This window comes from Hermetia illucens, chromosome 6 (genome assembly GCF_905115235.1).
Source record: "Hermetia illucens chromosome 6, iHerIll2.2.curated.20191125, whole genome shotgun sequence".
In the NCBI taxonomy this organism is placed as follows: Eukaryota; Metazoa; Arthropoda; class Insecta; order Diptera; family Stratiomyidae; genus Hermetia; species Hermetia illucens.
Window position 1 is genome coordinate 29104598 of NC_051854.1, and position 13916 is coordinate 29118513.

The window sequence follows — 13916 nt, forward strand, 5'->3', positions numbered from 1 at the left end:
ATAGTAGTTCGAACATCTGACCGACTCGATGACATCATGACTAGAATGTAACCACTGAACAATCCGAACACAGAAATTGATGGCAAATTACACAAGACCCGTTGTTCCAAGAGAAAGATAATGGATATGCATACATAAATTGAACACTTTAATTAGGACCCAATCACTTCAAATAACCAAAGAAGCCCATTTTAAAGGATGAAAACTAAGAATTAATACTCAACGCCGTCTCCGTCGCTAGTAGTAATTTTTCATTCGACATATATGGATATTTCGGGAACAAGTTGTTCCTTTTTTCACGCATTTATGATGAAAACTAGTTATTTCATACCAAATATATCTCAAATTATATTTTATTATGTAAAAACTATATTCTGAGTACACGCTTACATATATTTACGATCAACGGTATTTTAAATTTCTACAGATTATGAACAAAAACTTATGCTGTATGAATTTCGCGTAAAAAGAATTATTACAAAAAGATCAAATAACATTTAAATTTACGAAATTTTCAACTTAAATAAATTTTCCATTCACTCGAAGGCCTTTCAGGTGGCAAAACCCATCCAGTAGGAATATAAGAACCATATTTGTAATCCTCCGGAACAATGCATGAATCCCACCCGCTTCTGATTTCTATAAGTCTCCCCATGTCATCCTTTTCAACAGAATCTGCTGACGCCAAATCCTCTTCAGCTTGCCCAAATAATACTTCTTTCCATTGATCTTCAACTGATTTGTGGGTGTCATTCAAAATAGATCTAAGTTTGCGTTCTTCGTTTTCATAGTCTTCAAAAGCATCATTCCAAACAGCTATTAAACGATTTATTTTTGAAATGAATTCAGTACCACCCTCTGAAGTATTGCTCTGTGAAGCGATTTGTCGCGCTCTTCTTAGTTCTTTCAAGGAATTCAACAGTTGAATGTAATTTTTTGCATCTTCCTTCTTTTTCGTTACGCTCGATAAGACCATTTTTGCATAGTCGGATGCTTCTTTGATTTGTTTGATTTTCATGTCTTCTTGGCGCTTACTTTCAAGGCGTTTGTCTATAGCAATGTGCAGCTCTCTACGCCTTTTTGTCATTTCTTTTCGTTTGGATTGCAATTGTAATTTGCGTTTACGAATTCTTAACCGCTTTTTTCTTCTTTTACACAGAATTTTCTGCAAAGTAGCTACACCGAGTTTGTCATCATATGACTGTAAGATTTTAGAAACTTCGTCTTTAACTGAATTTATTTCTCTTAATTTCGCATCCCAATCACTTTCAGAAAGTGTATTCATGCATTCCTTCAATTCTTTCTCAGTGCTTTCCAGAAAATTTATATTATTTAGTAATTGCATTATATCATGTCTCGCTAAATGCGGGGGAAAACCTCGAAAGATTTGCAAAGCTGTCCTGTTTTTGTCAGTCATTTTAAAATTGGAATATTTTACGAGCTATTGATTTGGAAAGACTAGAGCGATCTGTACCTACTGACGATTCGTGTGTTCAGAGGGTTTGTCAAAACTTATTTAAATATAATTTTAAATGCAATAGGGTAGAAAGTGGATCTTTATGTTGTTAAAGTTAAAATTCTGATATTAAGCGGCCATGGTGACCTTTGCCTCCTCAATCACAGCTAATGCGTTTTCATACTCTTTTGTTTCTTTCAATTCTTCTTCGTTTTTGAGCAATTCATCCAGGTCGGCAAATGCTTTGGTTAATCTGAAAAACATAAATTTTTATTCAGAAAATAGAATATTAATGAATATTTATTCGTTGAATTTTTAAGTGTACTTTGTTTTTTTCGACGGGTTGAAAACGGTTGAATTGACTTTCGTGAGATTTGCTATTATAAAGGGTTTGTGGTTCCTCCACGGAAATAGTGAATAGCTGATTTTGCATTGAGTTCGAGAAGTCATAGACGGTCCCAAGCCCCAAGAGTCACTTCAGTCTGAACGGTCTTATAGCACTTTGGCGTTTTAAGAGTATTGAAAGCGTAGTCGGTGCTCCGCTGAGGAATTCACTAAAAGTATTTCATATTGTCGTAAAAGGAGACTAAAAGGAATCGAGATTTGTGGGCTAGCAATATGAAAATCTCGAAATCGATTATACTACTACTATGACACACAATCAGTCTAATCTTTCAGCTACAATATTTTGTTTTCGTCCAGGTAGATGACGGCATCGAGGCTCCCAAGAATACTCGCTTGCTTGAACTTCAGCAATAGAGGTTGCACAGCTTTGGTTTAAGCGAGATGGGATTGTGGGACTAGCGGGAGGACTCCTCTCCCCATTGCGGGAATGTACTGTTTTATTCTGTAAGAAGTAATCATGAGTCCGACGTAGGATGAGTGCTTACCACATTCGCTAAGTGTGCCTTCTTGTCCTGGGAATCGCTATCAGACAGAATGGTGATCGCGAGATTCCGACCTACAATGAAGAACATGTCCATAGTGCCGTGTTACACATCAATGGAAACTTCCATGCAGAAGAAAAGGAAGCTTTCTATGAGCAGCATAAAGCAGCCGCCGTGAGGCTTCCTAAAGGAAATTGCTATTGTGATGGGTGATTTGAATGCCAAAGTGGGTTCTAATAACAATTTCTTTGGACATGTGGTGGCAAAACCTAGTCTTGGGGACCGTAACAACGATAGGGAGAGGCTTAAACCTTTCTGCAGCTTTCACCGCATCGTCATTGATGGCACATTGTTCGACTATAACGCCTCTCATAAGATCAATTGAGTATCAACTGACCAGCAACTTACATCTAACCAGATCGACCAAATAGCAATCAGCAGCAGATCTAGGTCGCTGAGCTTGACGGTCTCCCTACGGAACTGTTCATCGCAGTTCTTGCGAGGATAATCGTCAAAATTCTAAGAAGTGCACTCGTTTTGAGTACGAAACTGGAGGAGTAATTGCGTGCTCCCTGGCGTCACAAAGATTGTAGTTAAAATTATCCTGGAAAGCATTCACGAACATTTCGAAAACATATTCGACAGAGACTAGACCGAGTTCCGTTCTAGATCCTCCTGACCACATCAATCCGCTAGAGATCGTTTTGTAGCATTGTGCGGAATTTAGATCTACCTGTTGCTCTTTCGATTTTGAGAATACATTTGAGAGCGTAAACAGGGAATGTTTTACGCATTCCGCAGAAACTAAAAGCTGTTTTAAAGGTTTGTGCAAAACAAAACAATATTAAAATCGATTCATTGTCTGTCTGTCTGTCACACGCACTTTCTTGGAAAACGGCTAAATCGAGTCGAAAAAAATTTGGTGGACATATGGAAACTATCAAGTCCTATGCATACAATGAGTAACAAGTTTTCCTGGATTTTAAAGGGGAGTCCCCATTTCATGCAAAATTTTGTATCAAATGAAAGGTCTCAATTAGTACTTTCCGAATCTGATATTAGTTTTGACATGAATTGTAAAGTGCGCAAGTAAGGGGTCAAAATGTACAAATAAAAGTGAGGCAGGACTCATTTGTGGAAACTACTAAACCTAAAAATCCGAAAAAAAATCAAGAAGGTGCTTATATGAAATCTAGGCCCCAAAATATGTCCCGCTCCGATTTCTGCGCAAATAAACTTAGTAACAGTATATTATCAATTTCTAGAAACTGATTGAAAAACGCTCATTAAGATCATTCTAGGAGTACTAAATTTTGCACCGGCATAGAAGAGAGTTATAGTAGTTCAAACTTGTCAATTTCGTGCGTTTTTACTGCATCTGAAGCCATGTAAAGAAAGCACTGATGTCATATTTAAAGAGAATAATTGATATTCGAGTGAAATATTAAAATTCCATTACTGGAGAATTTACTTCTCCGCAGCCCTTTTTAAAATAAGAAAACCTCATTAAAATCGATTTACTGTCTGTTAGTCATACACATTTTTCTCGGAGACGGTTATAGCGATTCACACCAAATTTGGTGGATAAGTGGGAACTGTAAACGCTCACGCATCCAGTGAGTTACATCTTTTACGTCGAATCTAAGAGTGGGTCCCCATACTTGCAAAAGGGGGGTATACATTTTCTTTCATCAAACAGTCATGTGGGGTATCAAATGAAAGGTCTTCATTAGTACTTTCAGAAGCCGCTGTTAGTTTTTACATTTTCTGGAGAGATGGGGAGTGCGTGGGGTCGACAGTGATCATTTATTTAACGGGGCCAGCCTCAGAAACTACCCAACCGAAAAATTTGGAAAAAATTAAGAGGCTGGCACTATACGGTGCCTAGGCTCCAAAATACCCCCATATCAATATCCTTTCAAATAAAGTTAATAATAGTGTATTTCTATAATTTTTTGTAATTTGCTGCAAACTCCCCCTCCCACCCCTTAAGTTCATCCTAGTAGCACGTAAGGTAGCCTTTAACATATAGCATAATCCTACCAATTTTGATGGAAATCGTACTATTACTAATAAAGTTATAATAGGTCAAATTTGTCGCTTCTTTGCAAATTCAAGACTGTGAATGTTAACATCACCCAAAAGTGGATATTCTGACAAGATATATGCATATATTGCGCACTACATACTAATGGGGCAAATGCACACTCAAATGTCTTTATATAAGAAATACACAAATCTTTTCATACCTGAAGCGTCCAGCTTCCGATTTCCCAACTTGTTTATTCAGATTTTTGTTTTGTAATTTCAGAAAGTTCGTCATCCACTTAATGACGGGTTGGATCAATTAGGAAGAACCTTTGCTTCTACCAACGGTCGTACGGAGATTGAATAAAAGTGTTCAAAACTACGTCAAAGCCATCATCTCAAGCTGAGTTTGATTTCTGGCTATACCATACAATGTAACCCACTTTCCCAGAGTAGCTGATGAGTGGATCCGTCATAGAAACACATGGCGCAGGATGACAGAGGGGGATGTAAGTCTCTCGGAAAGACTTGCAGAGAGCTAAAGTGCATTTCATCGAACCGGAAACGATGGCGCATAGGCGCAGTGGATGGTGGATGCTTCATCTTCTAGGGGTAATGGCCATCAAATAAAAAAATCGTAATTGGAGTATGTATATAGTTGCCATTCACCTCGGGATATAACGCGTCAACTACACCTACGCACAATCTTTCGCAGTTACCTGAAATGCCCTTCATGACCACGACTTCCGGAGATACTCGCCCTGCAATTCTACTGTTCTTCGTCGGCCATCTTAGGAGAGTGCATCCCATTGCATGGCGTACCCCGCAATGCAATTGTCGCCCCTCCTTAATTTGTGATCTATCCATTGCCCCTTTCGTCTTCCGATCAGTGCGTACGAGTGATCTGTGTGCGTACTGCGATGATACAACGGACAGTTGTTCACGAATCCGACCAAGGTGAAACTCGGATTTGGCAAAGTAGGAGATTTTTCAGAGGAATTAACTCGTTCGAGGCGATCCTGGGGATACACAGAAAAGGAGAACTATCTGCTTGAATTGAGCTTCGCCAGCAGAATACAAAACCCTTAACGATGATGACCTCATCTCTGCTTCAATAATAACTATTAGTAAGTTCTTGGAAAGAGTGTGTGACCCCATGAGGGTAAATTTACCGATGATTTAAAACTGGTGTCATCGAACAGACGCACGATGAATGCTAGGAACACTGGACTAGTTATGTGCACTGGAAACGTTACCCACTGTTACACCATGGCATCATTCTGCTCCCACAGTCAAGCAGCGTTATTAGCGCCGGATAGCAGAATATAATTGAAGCAGTTGATGTAGAGCTGAAACCAATTAGTGCTTAAACATGGTCGACTTAACGAAACGTCTATTATGTGGGTCCTAGGGCACTGCAATAACATTGGCAATGAGGATGTCGAAAGATTCATTCGTCAAAAGTCTGACTGTCAACATGGTAAGCTCCAAGACGACTTTTGGCGGGTGGTCTTCAACTATCATTCTGTTCTGTAGGAAGAAATTGCAAAGATTCACTTCGTCGATTGAAGAAGGCGAAAATCTTTGCGAAAAACGATGCCACTAGATCAGCGTTATGATTGTCCTTTAAGGGCGATAAAAAACGAATAGAGCTTTTAACAAGACAAAGCTCCCTCCTTTCCGAAAATAATAGATTCTGCACTTCAGGAGAACCAGCGATTTTGTCAAATAAACCCCACTACTTACCAATTTGTTTTCTTAAGAAAAACAGCACTCTTAAAAGGGACGGTCCTCTGCAACTGATCTATCGATTATTTGAATTAGTCAAGTAATTGCATACAAGAATAATCAAACGTAATGGGTTCGTTGTTAGCCATTCGAGCCATACGAATGCTAGCTGCTGTGGGTAAAATTCTAACCAAAGTGAAAGTGAAATTTGACTTTATTTACTTAAAAACTAGACGTATATGGAATTATAAAAGTGTTTCCTCTTGTGTAACGTATTGTATTGAGCGAAATGTCAATGATTTGACACTTCAAGGACGATTCGGAGAAAACCAACGAAACTGGAACACAAATGACTCAGAAGGTGAGTATACCTCGCACTACTTTCATCAATCTACCTCAGGGTGTTGTTGCAACTATCGCAAGAGCTTATCAAAATTCTTTCTTCCTATTCTACCTGTTTGGTATGTCATTGTTAGTCTTTGTGCAGTCCACAGACGTGAATTTAGACAAGCATAGCATAAGAAATAAAGTACCAGAAACTAACGATTTCCTGAAAAATATTGATAAATTACGTTTTGATAATTTTGTTGTCTACAGGAGTGATCGAAATGTAAAGTCGGTGGAGGAGTAGCAGTGACAATAAAAAAGAATGTGAAACACACTGTACTGCAGTCAATTAGCACCAATGTTGTTGAAAATAATGGGGTCTCAATAGACAGCTTGGATGTTAAAACTGGCGGCTTACCGCCAACAAATTGGAAGACTTTTAAAAATTACTTAAAAACCCTAACTCGCCCGATTAATAGGTTTTTGATCTGTGGTAATCTGAATTCCCGCCATAGACTGTGGAAATGTGAGAAAGCCAACAAGGCTGCTCAGATACTTTACGATGAGCCTTCTTTTTTCTCTCTAAAGGGAATAGGCTCATTCTTGGACCTCATAATGAGTGATAAAAAGGTAAGCATCACAGCTCCTTACACGTTTCTGGTACTTTCATCTCCACATTTCCTTATCTTATTCTCTTTGGAAAATGCAAATACCGTTGAGACAAATTTAAGCGACTCGATCTCCCAGAGCAAAAATACCTGGTAGCTAATCTCAATTTAACCAAATTAAATTACTAAGCAAATTGAGCAAATTATCGATGCTACTCCAATACAGCAACACAAAAAGAACACACAGGGTCTAGCGCTGTTAATGCGTCGGGCAACACCTAGTTCGGTGCCGTCGTTGCCAGAAACCACGCTTATTAGATACAGAAATTTATCGAAGTTTTCGATGATCTGTCCATTAATGCAGATAGGGAGGGTGCGATGACCGGTCAGAGGGAGAACCTTGGTTTTGTTGGTATTTATCTTCAGACCGACCCTACTTTCCCCTCTTTCCAAATCCAGAGCCATTTCGCCAAATTCCATGACCCGGTGAGAGAGTATACAGATGTCATAAGTGTAGTTGAGATGTTTGCGGAAAAATGATATCGTCCATTGAATTCCTACACGTCCTCCGGATAAGACAGCATGAGATAATCGCCGAAAACAAGAAGAAATAATATCGGTCGTAGGATGCAACCCTGACGGATTTCGCTTTGGACCTCAAAGTTCTCCGAGATATTATCTCGGTGCAGTACGTTACATTTTGCGCCGTTTCTCCGGAATGCCCCGTATATCCAGAGACAGATGGAGAGCCGATGCAGCGAAGATCAAAATTCCGCGCACTGTACCAAAATGGCTCGTAGAGTGTTGATTTGGTCGACAGAGGAGCGGGAGCCAGCCTGTTCTCTGTCGATCAAGCTTTCGAGATTATATTTCCTTCACACGACCATCGAAAGATTTGTGACGACATGCAAGCTCTTTCGTGATGCGGTATACAGTTCGATCTGCAGCATCTTCCGCTTCCCTGATCTGACCCATAATAAAGTCCTTTTTGGCTGATCGTAATTTTGCAGTTAACATATAATAGATAGATATAAATCCACTTCTAGGAAAATAATAAAGTATAGGAGTTCCCCAGGGATCTTGTCTAAGTCTCACTCTATTTATTATCTACACAACGGACATCCCAGCAGATGCTCAGCTCTATACATGATCATATAGCCTATTATACAGGGTGCGGCAGCATAACTTCCTTTTTTAAAATGAGCGTCACTCAGTTAGTTGATGTCATAGCGGAGCGCTAGTGGTCTCGTTCAAGAGGGGATACTGTAAAGTTTTGTCCCGACACGGTTCAGTCGCCATCATGCGTTGGAATAGTGAGGAGCGTGCCTTTGCCGTTGAGGTTTACTTTTCAAGCGGATGTTCGGTTATTGCAACACAGCGTGCATTTCGGAATCGCTTTAATTTAGCCCCGTTGGCTCCCGTCCCAGACCGCAAATCAATTGTTACATGGGTCACTACATTCAGACAAACTGCAAGTGCGACAAAAGGAAGAACTGGAGTCCCTCGGCCCGTTAGATCACCTGAGAACATTGAAGCAGTGAGAGCGTCAATGTTGCGATCGCCACGGCGTTCTGCGCGCAAACACGCATCTGCCCTTGGACTATCCGATCGTTCTGTGAGAAGAATTCTTCGTGATGATCGTCATTTTCATCCCTATAAGATGGCGATAGTGCAGGAACTTTCAGAACGTGACTTCAATTATCGGATGAACGCGTGTGAGCTTCTTCTTGATGTCGTTCCCGAGGGTGCTATTATTTTTTTTAGCGATGAAGCCCATTTTCATTTGTGTGGGTCGGTTAACAAACAAAACATGCGCTACTGGGCTGACACCAACCCTCGAGAATTGCATCAAAAGCCTTTGCATTCACCCAAAGTCACAGTGTGGTGTGCAATTTCCTCAGCTGGAATTATTGGTCCCTGGTTTTTTGAGGAAAATGAGGTGAGGTATATAAACATGCTACAGAATTTTTTTTCCCACGGCTAGAAAATTTGGATTTGGGGGACACTTGGTTCCAACAAGACGGTGCAACAGCACACACTTAAAGAGCATCGATGGCTGTTTTGAGGGAACACTTTCCAGAGCGTCTTATCTCAATTAGAGGCGATTTGGAATGGCCGGCACGCTCTCCCGATCTGTCCCCTTGTGATTTTTTTCTATGGGGTTTTTTAAAATCCCGTGTTTATGTGAACCGTCCAAGAACCCTACAAGATTTGAAGACCAACATCCAAGAAGAAATTGCCAACATAACACCTGCTATGCTAACAAGAGTCATGACAAACGCCAGAAATCGGTTTACGCAATGTATGGAGAATGGGGGACGTCACCTAACAGATTTGATCTTCAAAACAATGTAAATAAAAACTTTAGACATGTACCTACATTATAAAAAATAAATAAATATTTTCCGATGCATACAATACTTTTGATTGAGTTTTGAAAAAAGGAAGTTATGCTGCCGCACCCTATATTATATGCCGCTCCCGCTCGTAGTGTTTGCGCAAAGCCATATATATATATATATATATATATATAGGTATAACATCTAGATTGATCTGACACATCTTGACGCATGTCCACTTTTCTCTGCGCACGAAAGAATACATACGTACGCACACATCCATCCATCCTACCCCCTAACAAAAAAAGCTGAAAAAGAATCCAATCATGTGTCAATCGAAGAAATCCTAGAAACTTGTGGTATGCTCCAATCGTATCCATAGGTATCAAAACAGTTTTCAACGAAGGACAGGCAACACCTTATTCTTCCAGAACCAACGGGGATTTTATAAAAATCTCACTGACTTCTTCTTCTTCTGGAGAATTGTTTGGATCGATCCCAGTTGTTACAATTTAGAAGTAGCTTGGCTCTGACGTTGCGTTCATGCGAGACCCTACCCAAAATGACCATGCCTGATATAACCGAAGCTGGAACAAGGTGACTCTTGCCCTTCAAAATGTCGACCAATTACTTGTCTCCCTACCATCTACAAGATCTTCACTTCAGTTCTGTGGGCGAATATCTCGAAACATGTTAACGTTCATAAATTGATAGCTGAGGAGCAAAAAAGATGCGTAAAAGGCTCCCGAGGCCGTAAAGAACGGTCCACCAAAAACAAAATATCTCGACAGCCTACAATGATTATAATTAAGCCTTTAACTCCATATCACATTCGTGGTTACTATAAGTATTACGCTTGCACACAATCAACCGGAATGTCAGCGACAAACCTAGCTGCGGCAATAATTAAACCTAAATTGTCTGGGGAATTTGAACGGCATTTGGATTGTGTTCTGAAAAGAGAGCTGTTCGGGAAAAATAAAATCATGGCATTCAACACCTTTGCCATTCCCGTCCTTCTATATACTTTCGGTGTGATACAGTGGATTAATACGGATTTAGAATCTGTCAATAGACGGGTAAGGGTAGTTCTTGCAAACAACAACATGCACAAGCTGCCGAAAAATTGAGCATCACTATCGCACGTCATCAGGGAGGATTTAAAAACATTGGACTACAATCTAATACATTCTTTTCGTGAGTTTTTCATCAGGCTACGGAGGTCATATCAAAAATTTGTTTTTGGCAGGCATTGATATCGAAGTCTCCAACAAATGGTTGGCTAATGGTGTACTTTTCTGTGAGACCGAAGCATTCCTAACTTCAATTCAGGATGCTTCGTTTCCAATAAAAAATATAAACGTTACATTCTTCACGACTCCTCAATCACCAACTCCAGTTGTAGGTTATGCAACTGTGAAGAGGAGACCATCCAGCGCATAACATCTCCGTGCAAGATGTTGACCAGTACCGAGTAAACCAATCGTCATAACTCCATCTGCAAAATTCTGTATCAAAACCTTAGTGGCAACCTACCATCCTTACTATAAGTATACTCTGCAGAGGAACTACTGTGGGATCACACTATTGCCACTGAACACAATGTTAATCACAACAGACCCGATCTAGTTTTGCTTCTCAAGCAAGAACGAGCGTGCTTCATAATCGATGTAGCCGTACCGCAGAACCGGAACACTTGAAAAGCAAGAAGAAAAAATCCGGAACAACGGCCCCTTGGCGGACGATACGAAGCAGATTTGGAGACTACAAAAGATGGAAGTAGTCCCAGTGGTAATTTCAGCGACGGGATTAGTCCCGCAGAATTTACATAAAACGCTCGATCTTAGGGCTGGACTATATCCTTGCAACCTGTGATATAGTCCGAACAGTCCTGTCCGGTAACAATCTGACCTAATGGGTTTCAGTCTTGATCCGCACTGTCTCTGATTCAAGATCCATGTCTCTGTAGTGTAGAACCACCGCGTCATTCGCCGAAGTGTTTGCGACAATCGGGATGTAGCAATACATTTTCGCATGGTCGCACACACTTTGCGTTAAAACGCATCATCACTGTGATGCAGGCAGTTGAATCTTGCATTCAGCCCATCCTTGGGTTGGTCGTCCCTCAGTCCGGTTGGGCGGGAAGAGGTTCCTGGGCTTTTTTAACTCTATATATGTATTTATATATGATGATATTTTTATTATTTATTATTTTTTTTATTACGGAACGGGATGGATTTTGAGGCCCAAATTTCGTATAGAGGCATTACTGTGATTTTTTTTCAGATCTTTCGGTTAGAGAGAACAAGACCTGTTTTACTTTTTGGGGCACACTTTTTGAGCCCTCACTCCCCGATGTTTCTTCCAATTTCAGAAATAGATCAGTTTCAAAAAGTAACAATTGATCATGTTCTGTGAAAAAAAATTACACTCCTCTTTCACGTGTATGTGGAACTCTTTTCCAACCTCAACACAAATATGTAAAGAGATTTACAGGCCACACTTTCTCACTAAATTCCCTGACAATCGGTTTAGCCGGTTTCAAGTAATTCGAGTGTGACAGACAAACATTGAATCGATTTTAATAAAGTTTTGTTTCACGCAAAACCTTCAGCATCGTAAGATTTGCCAATTCCTTATTCGATCACTTGTTACTATTTCATACTTGCATAATCCTATATATGCATATGTAAATACATTTTAAGATATTGTCTAAAGAAATTCACTAACAGGCTCAAAATCAATTGAGGTTAAGGCTTTAGGTTAGATCATATAGATAGTTTAAGATTTAATCAAGGTTTTTATTTTTAAGTTTTGCTTGGGAATATTCTTATATTAGGTGCTTCATATGAAAAACAAAGTAGCTAAACTCCCCGCTGTTACTACAGTTGAAAAGTAAGCTAAGCTACTGTACCTCTAGTCTAAGTTTCTGCACCAAGCAAATCATGAATATTAATAAATGAAATGAACGAATTTATCAAACGTAATAAAGATCAAAACATAGCCGCCCGTTTCAGTGATTTAATTCCCAACCTAGCAAGTCCAATTCAATTGGATTGTGGCTGACTGCAAAGGACTTTACAATAAACTTCTGAAATGAAATTCAGAAATTAAGAAAGTGAAATTACGGAGCAGAAGTAATATGGTAACATGAATGACTTCAGGATACAAGGAAGTGGTTCCGCCTCACAGAAGAGAATTGTTGTTTCTAATATCCCACAAAATATATCATCTAATTGTATAGGTACGTATCATAGGCTTAATTGAGCATAACTGAGCAGATTACCTTATATGGTTAACTCCACTGATCAGTTCCAAATTTGGTTAAAGTGTGCATATTGGGATGATACATACGAAAGTTACTTCAAGTATCGTTGATTTCGGTTTTTCAGGTAAGCATTATTGAAAAGTTGCCGTCAAGTTAATGTTAGACATTGAGAAAGCACCATAACCATAGGGACAGTGATGTACAAGGCTTGCACTAACCTCCTCTGGCAATCAGGCAGCATCATAAGCGACTCCTGCAAGACCTCCTCCTGTTTCTTGATCATATGCTCGTCACCATTCTCTGCTTTCAGCTTTTCAACACGCACTTTTTGTTGTTCCGCCTCCTTTTCGTACGATATTTTCTCCTTGGCTAGTCTTTTCAGCACACCTGTCTTTATCGTCAACTGTTTCAAACGAGGATCTGCCATTTTCCTGTTGGAAAATTTAACTGAGCCTTTTCAAAGTCTAAAACAAGCAATAAATACTTACGAATCTCAACAACGATTATGAATTTGTTTTGTTCCAAGTAACGACAAAGTCTAGTCTGTTCGTTCACTAATGAGTCACAAAGAAGACCTCACCGCGCGCCGGTAATGAGAAAACGATGAATGTAAATAATGCGAACTGGAATTGACAATTCATTCCACTCATTTGACGTGCTACTCGTACAGGAAGTGCATCAATTCAAATCTGTCTCTATCCAAATTCAATTTCAAATAGTTTGCATTTATATTACCATAAAATAAAATTTATTAATTAGTAAAGAATTAATAAAAGGGAATTGTATTCGAAAATGAGGAAAGTTAAAGTCATCTCCGCGTTCTCAACTTTGCGACATCTATGGGAAACTAGTGGCAATATCGACCAAGGCAATAAAGCCCATCAAGGTTATTTACACCTAAATGCACCCCTCATACTAAAACAACTAAATCAAAATAATGGCGAAGTACTTAACCATTCAGAGGGTAGAACTGCGCGATATCAAATGAAAGAGCTTAATTAATACTTTTTTTTGTTTATTAAAACTATCTAACTTTCAATATCAGCAGATTATAAACACAAATAATAATAATCGTTGGCGCAACAATCCATGTTGGATCAGGGCCTTGAAGTGTGTTAGAGCACTTCATTCAAGACCGTAACGGTACACTAGGAGGCAATGTGGTCAGCACAAAATGTACATATCATGTCTGAAGCTTGCAGCAAATTCCAAACCCTCCACAAACATTTGGCAGACCAAACATTGCCATCTACACGGTTACGTTACGTTAGCGTT

The 13916-nt window shown here is 39.5% G+C and overlaps 2 protein-coding genes across 3 annotated transcripts; both read right to left on the reverse strand.

Moving 5' to 3' along the window:
• Window positions 1–337: 337 nt before the first annotated feature.
• On the reverse strand, window positions 338–1444 carry LOC119658901 (programmed cell death protein 7). The gene has a single exon (XM_038066706.1). It carries the CDS (start codon window positions 1415–1417, stop codon window positions 515–517), a length of 903 nt encoding a protein of 300 aa, XP_037922634.1. The 5' UTR covers window positions 1418–1444; the 3' UTR covers window positions 338–514.
• Window positions 1445–1557: 113 nt separating this feature from the next.
• On the reverse strand, window positions 1558–13292 carry LOC119658902 (tubulin-specific chaperone A). 2 transcript variants are annotated; one of them, XM_038066708.1, is made up of 3 exons: window positions 13130–13292; window positions 12860–13075; window positions 1558–1709 (listed from the first exon to the last, which is right to left on the reverse strand). In XM_038066708.1, the coding sequence occupies exons 2-3, from the start codon at window positions 13066–13068 to the stop codon at window positions 1586–1588; spliced, it is 333 nt and encodes a 110-aa protein (XP_037922636.1). In that variant the 5' UTR covers window positions 13069–13075; window positions 13130–13292; the 3' UTR covers window positions 1558–1585. The 2 variants fall into 2 exon arrangements, with proteins under 2 accessions (XP_037922636.1, XP_037922635.1); XM_038066707.1 differs by having other exon boundaries at window positions 12860–13072; window positions 13130–13288.
• Window positions 13293–13916: the final 624 nt, after the last annotated feature.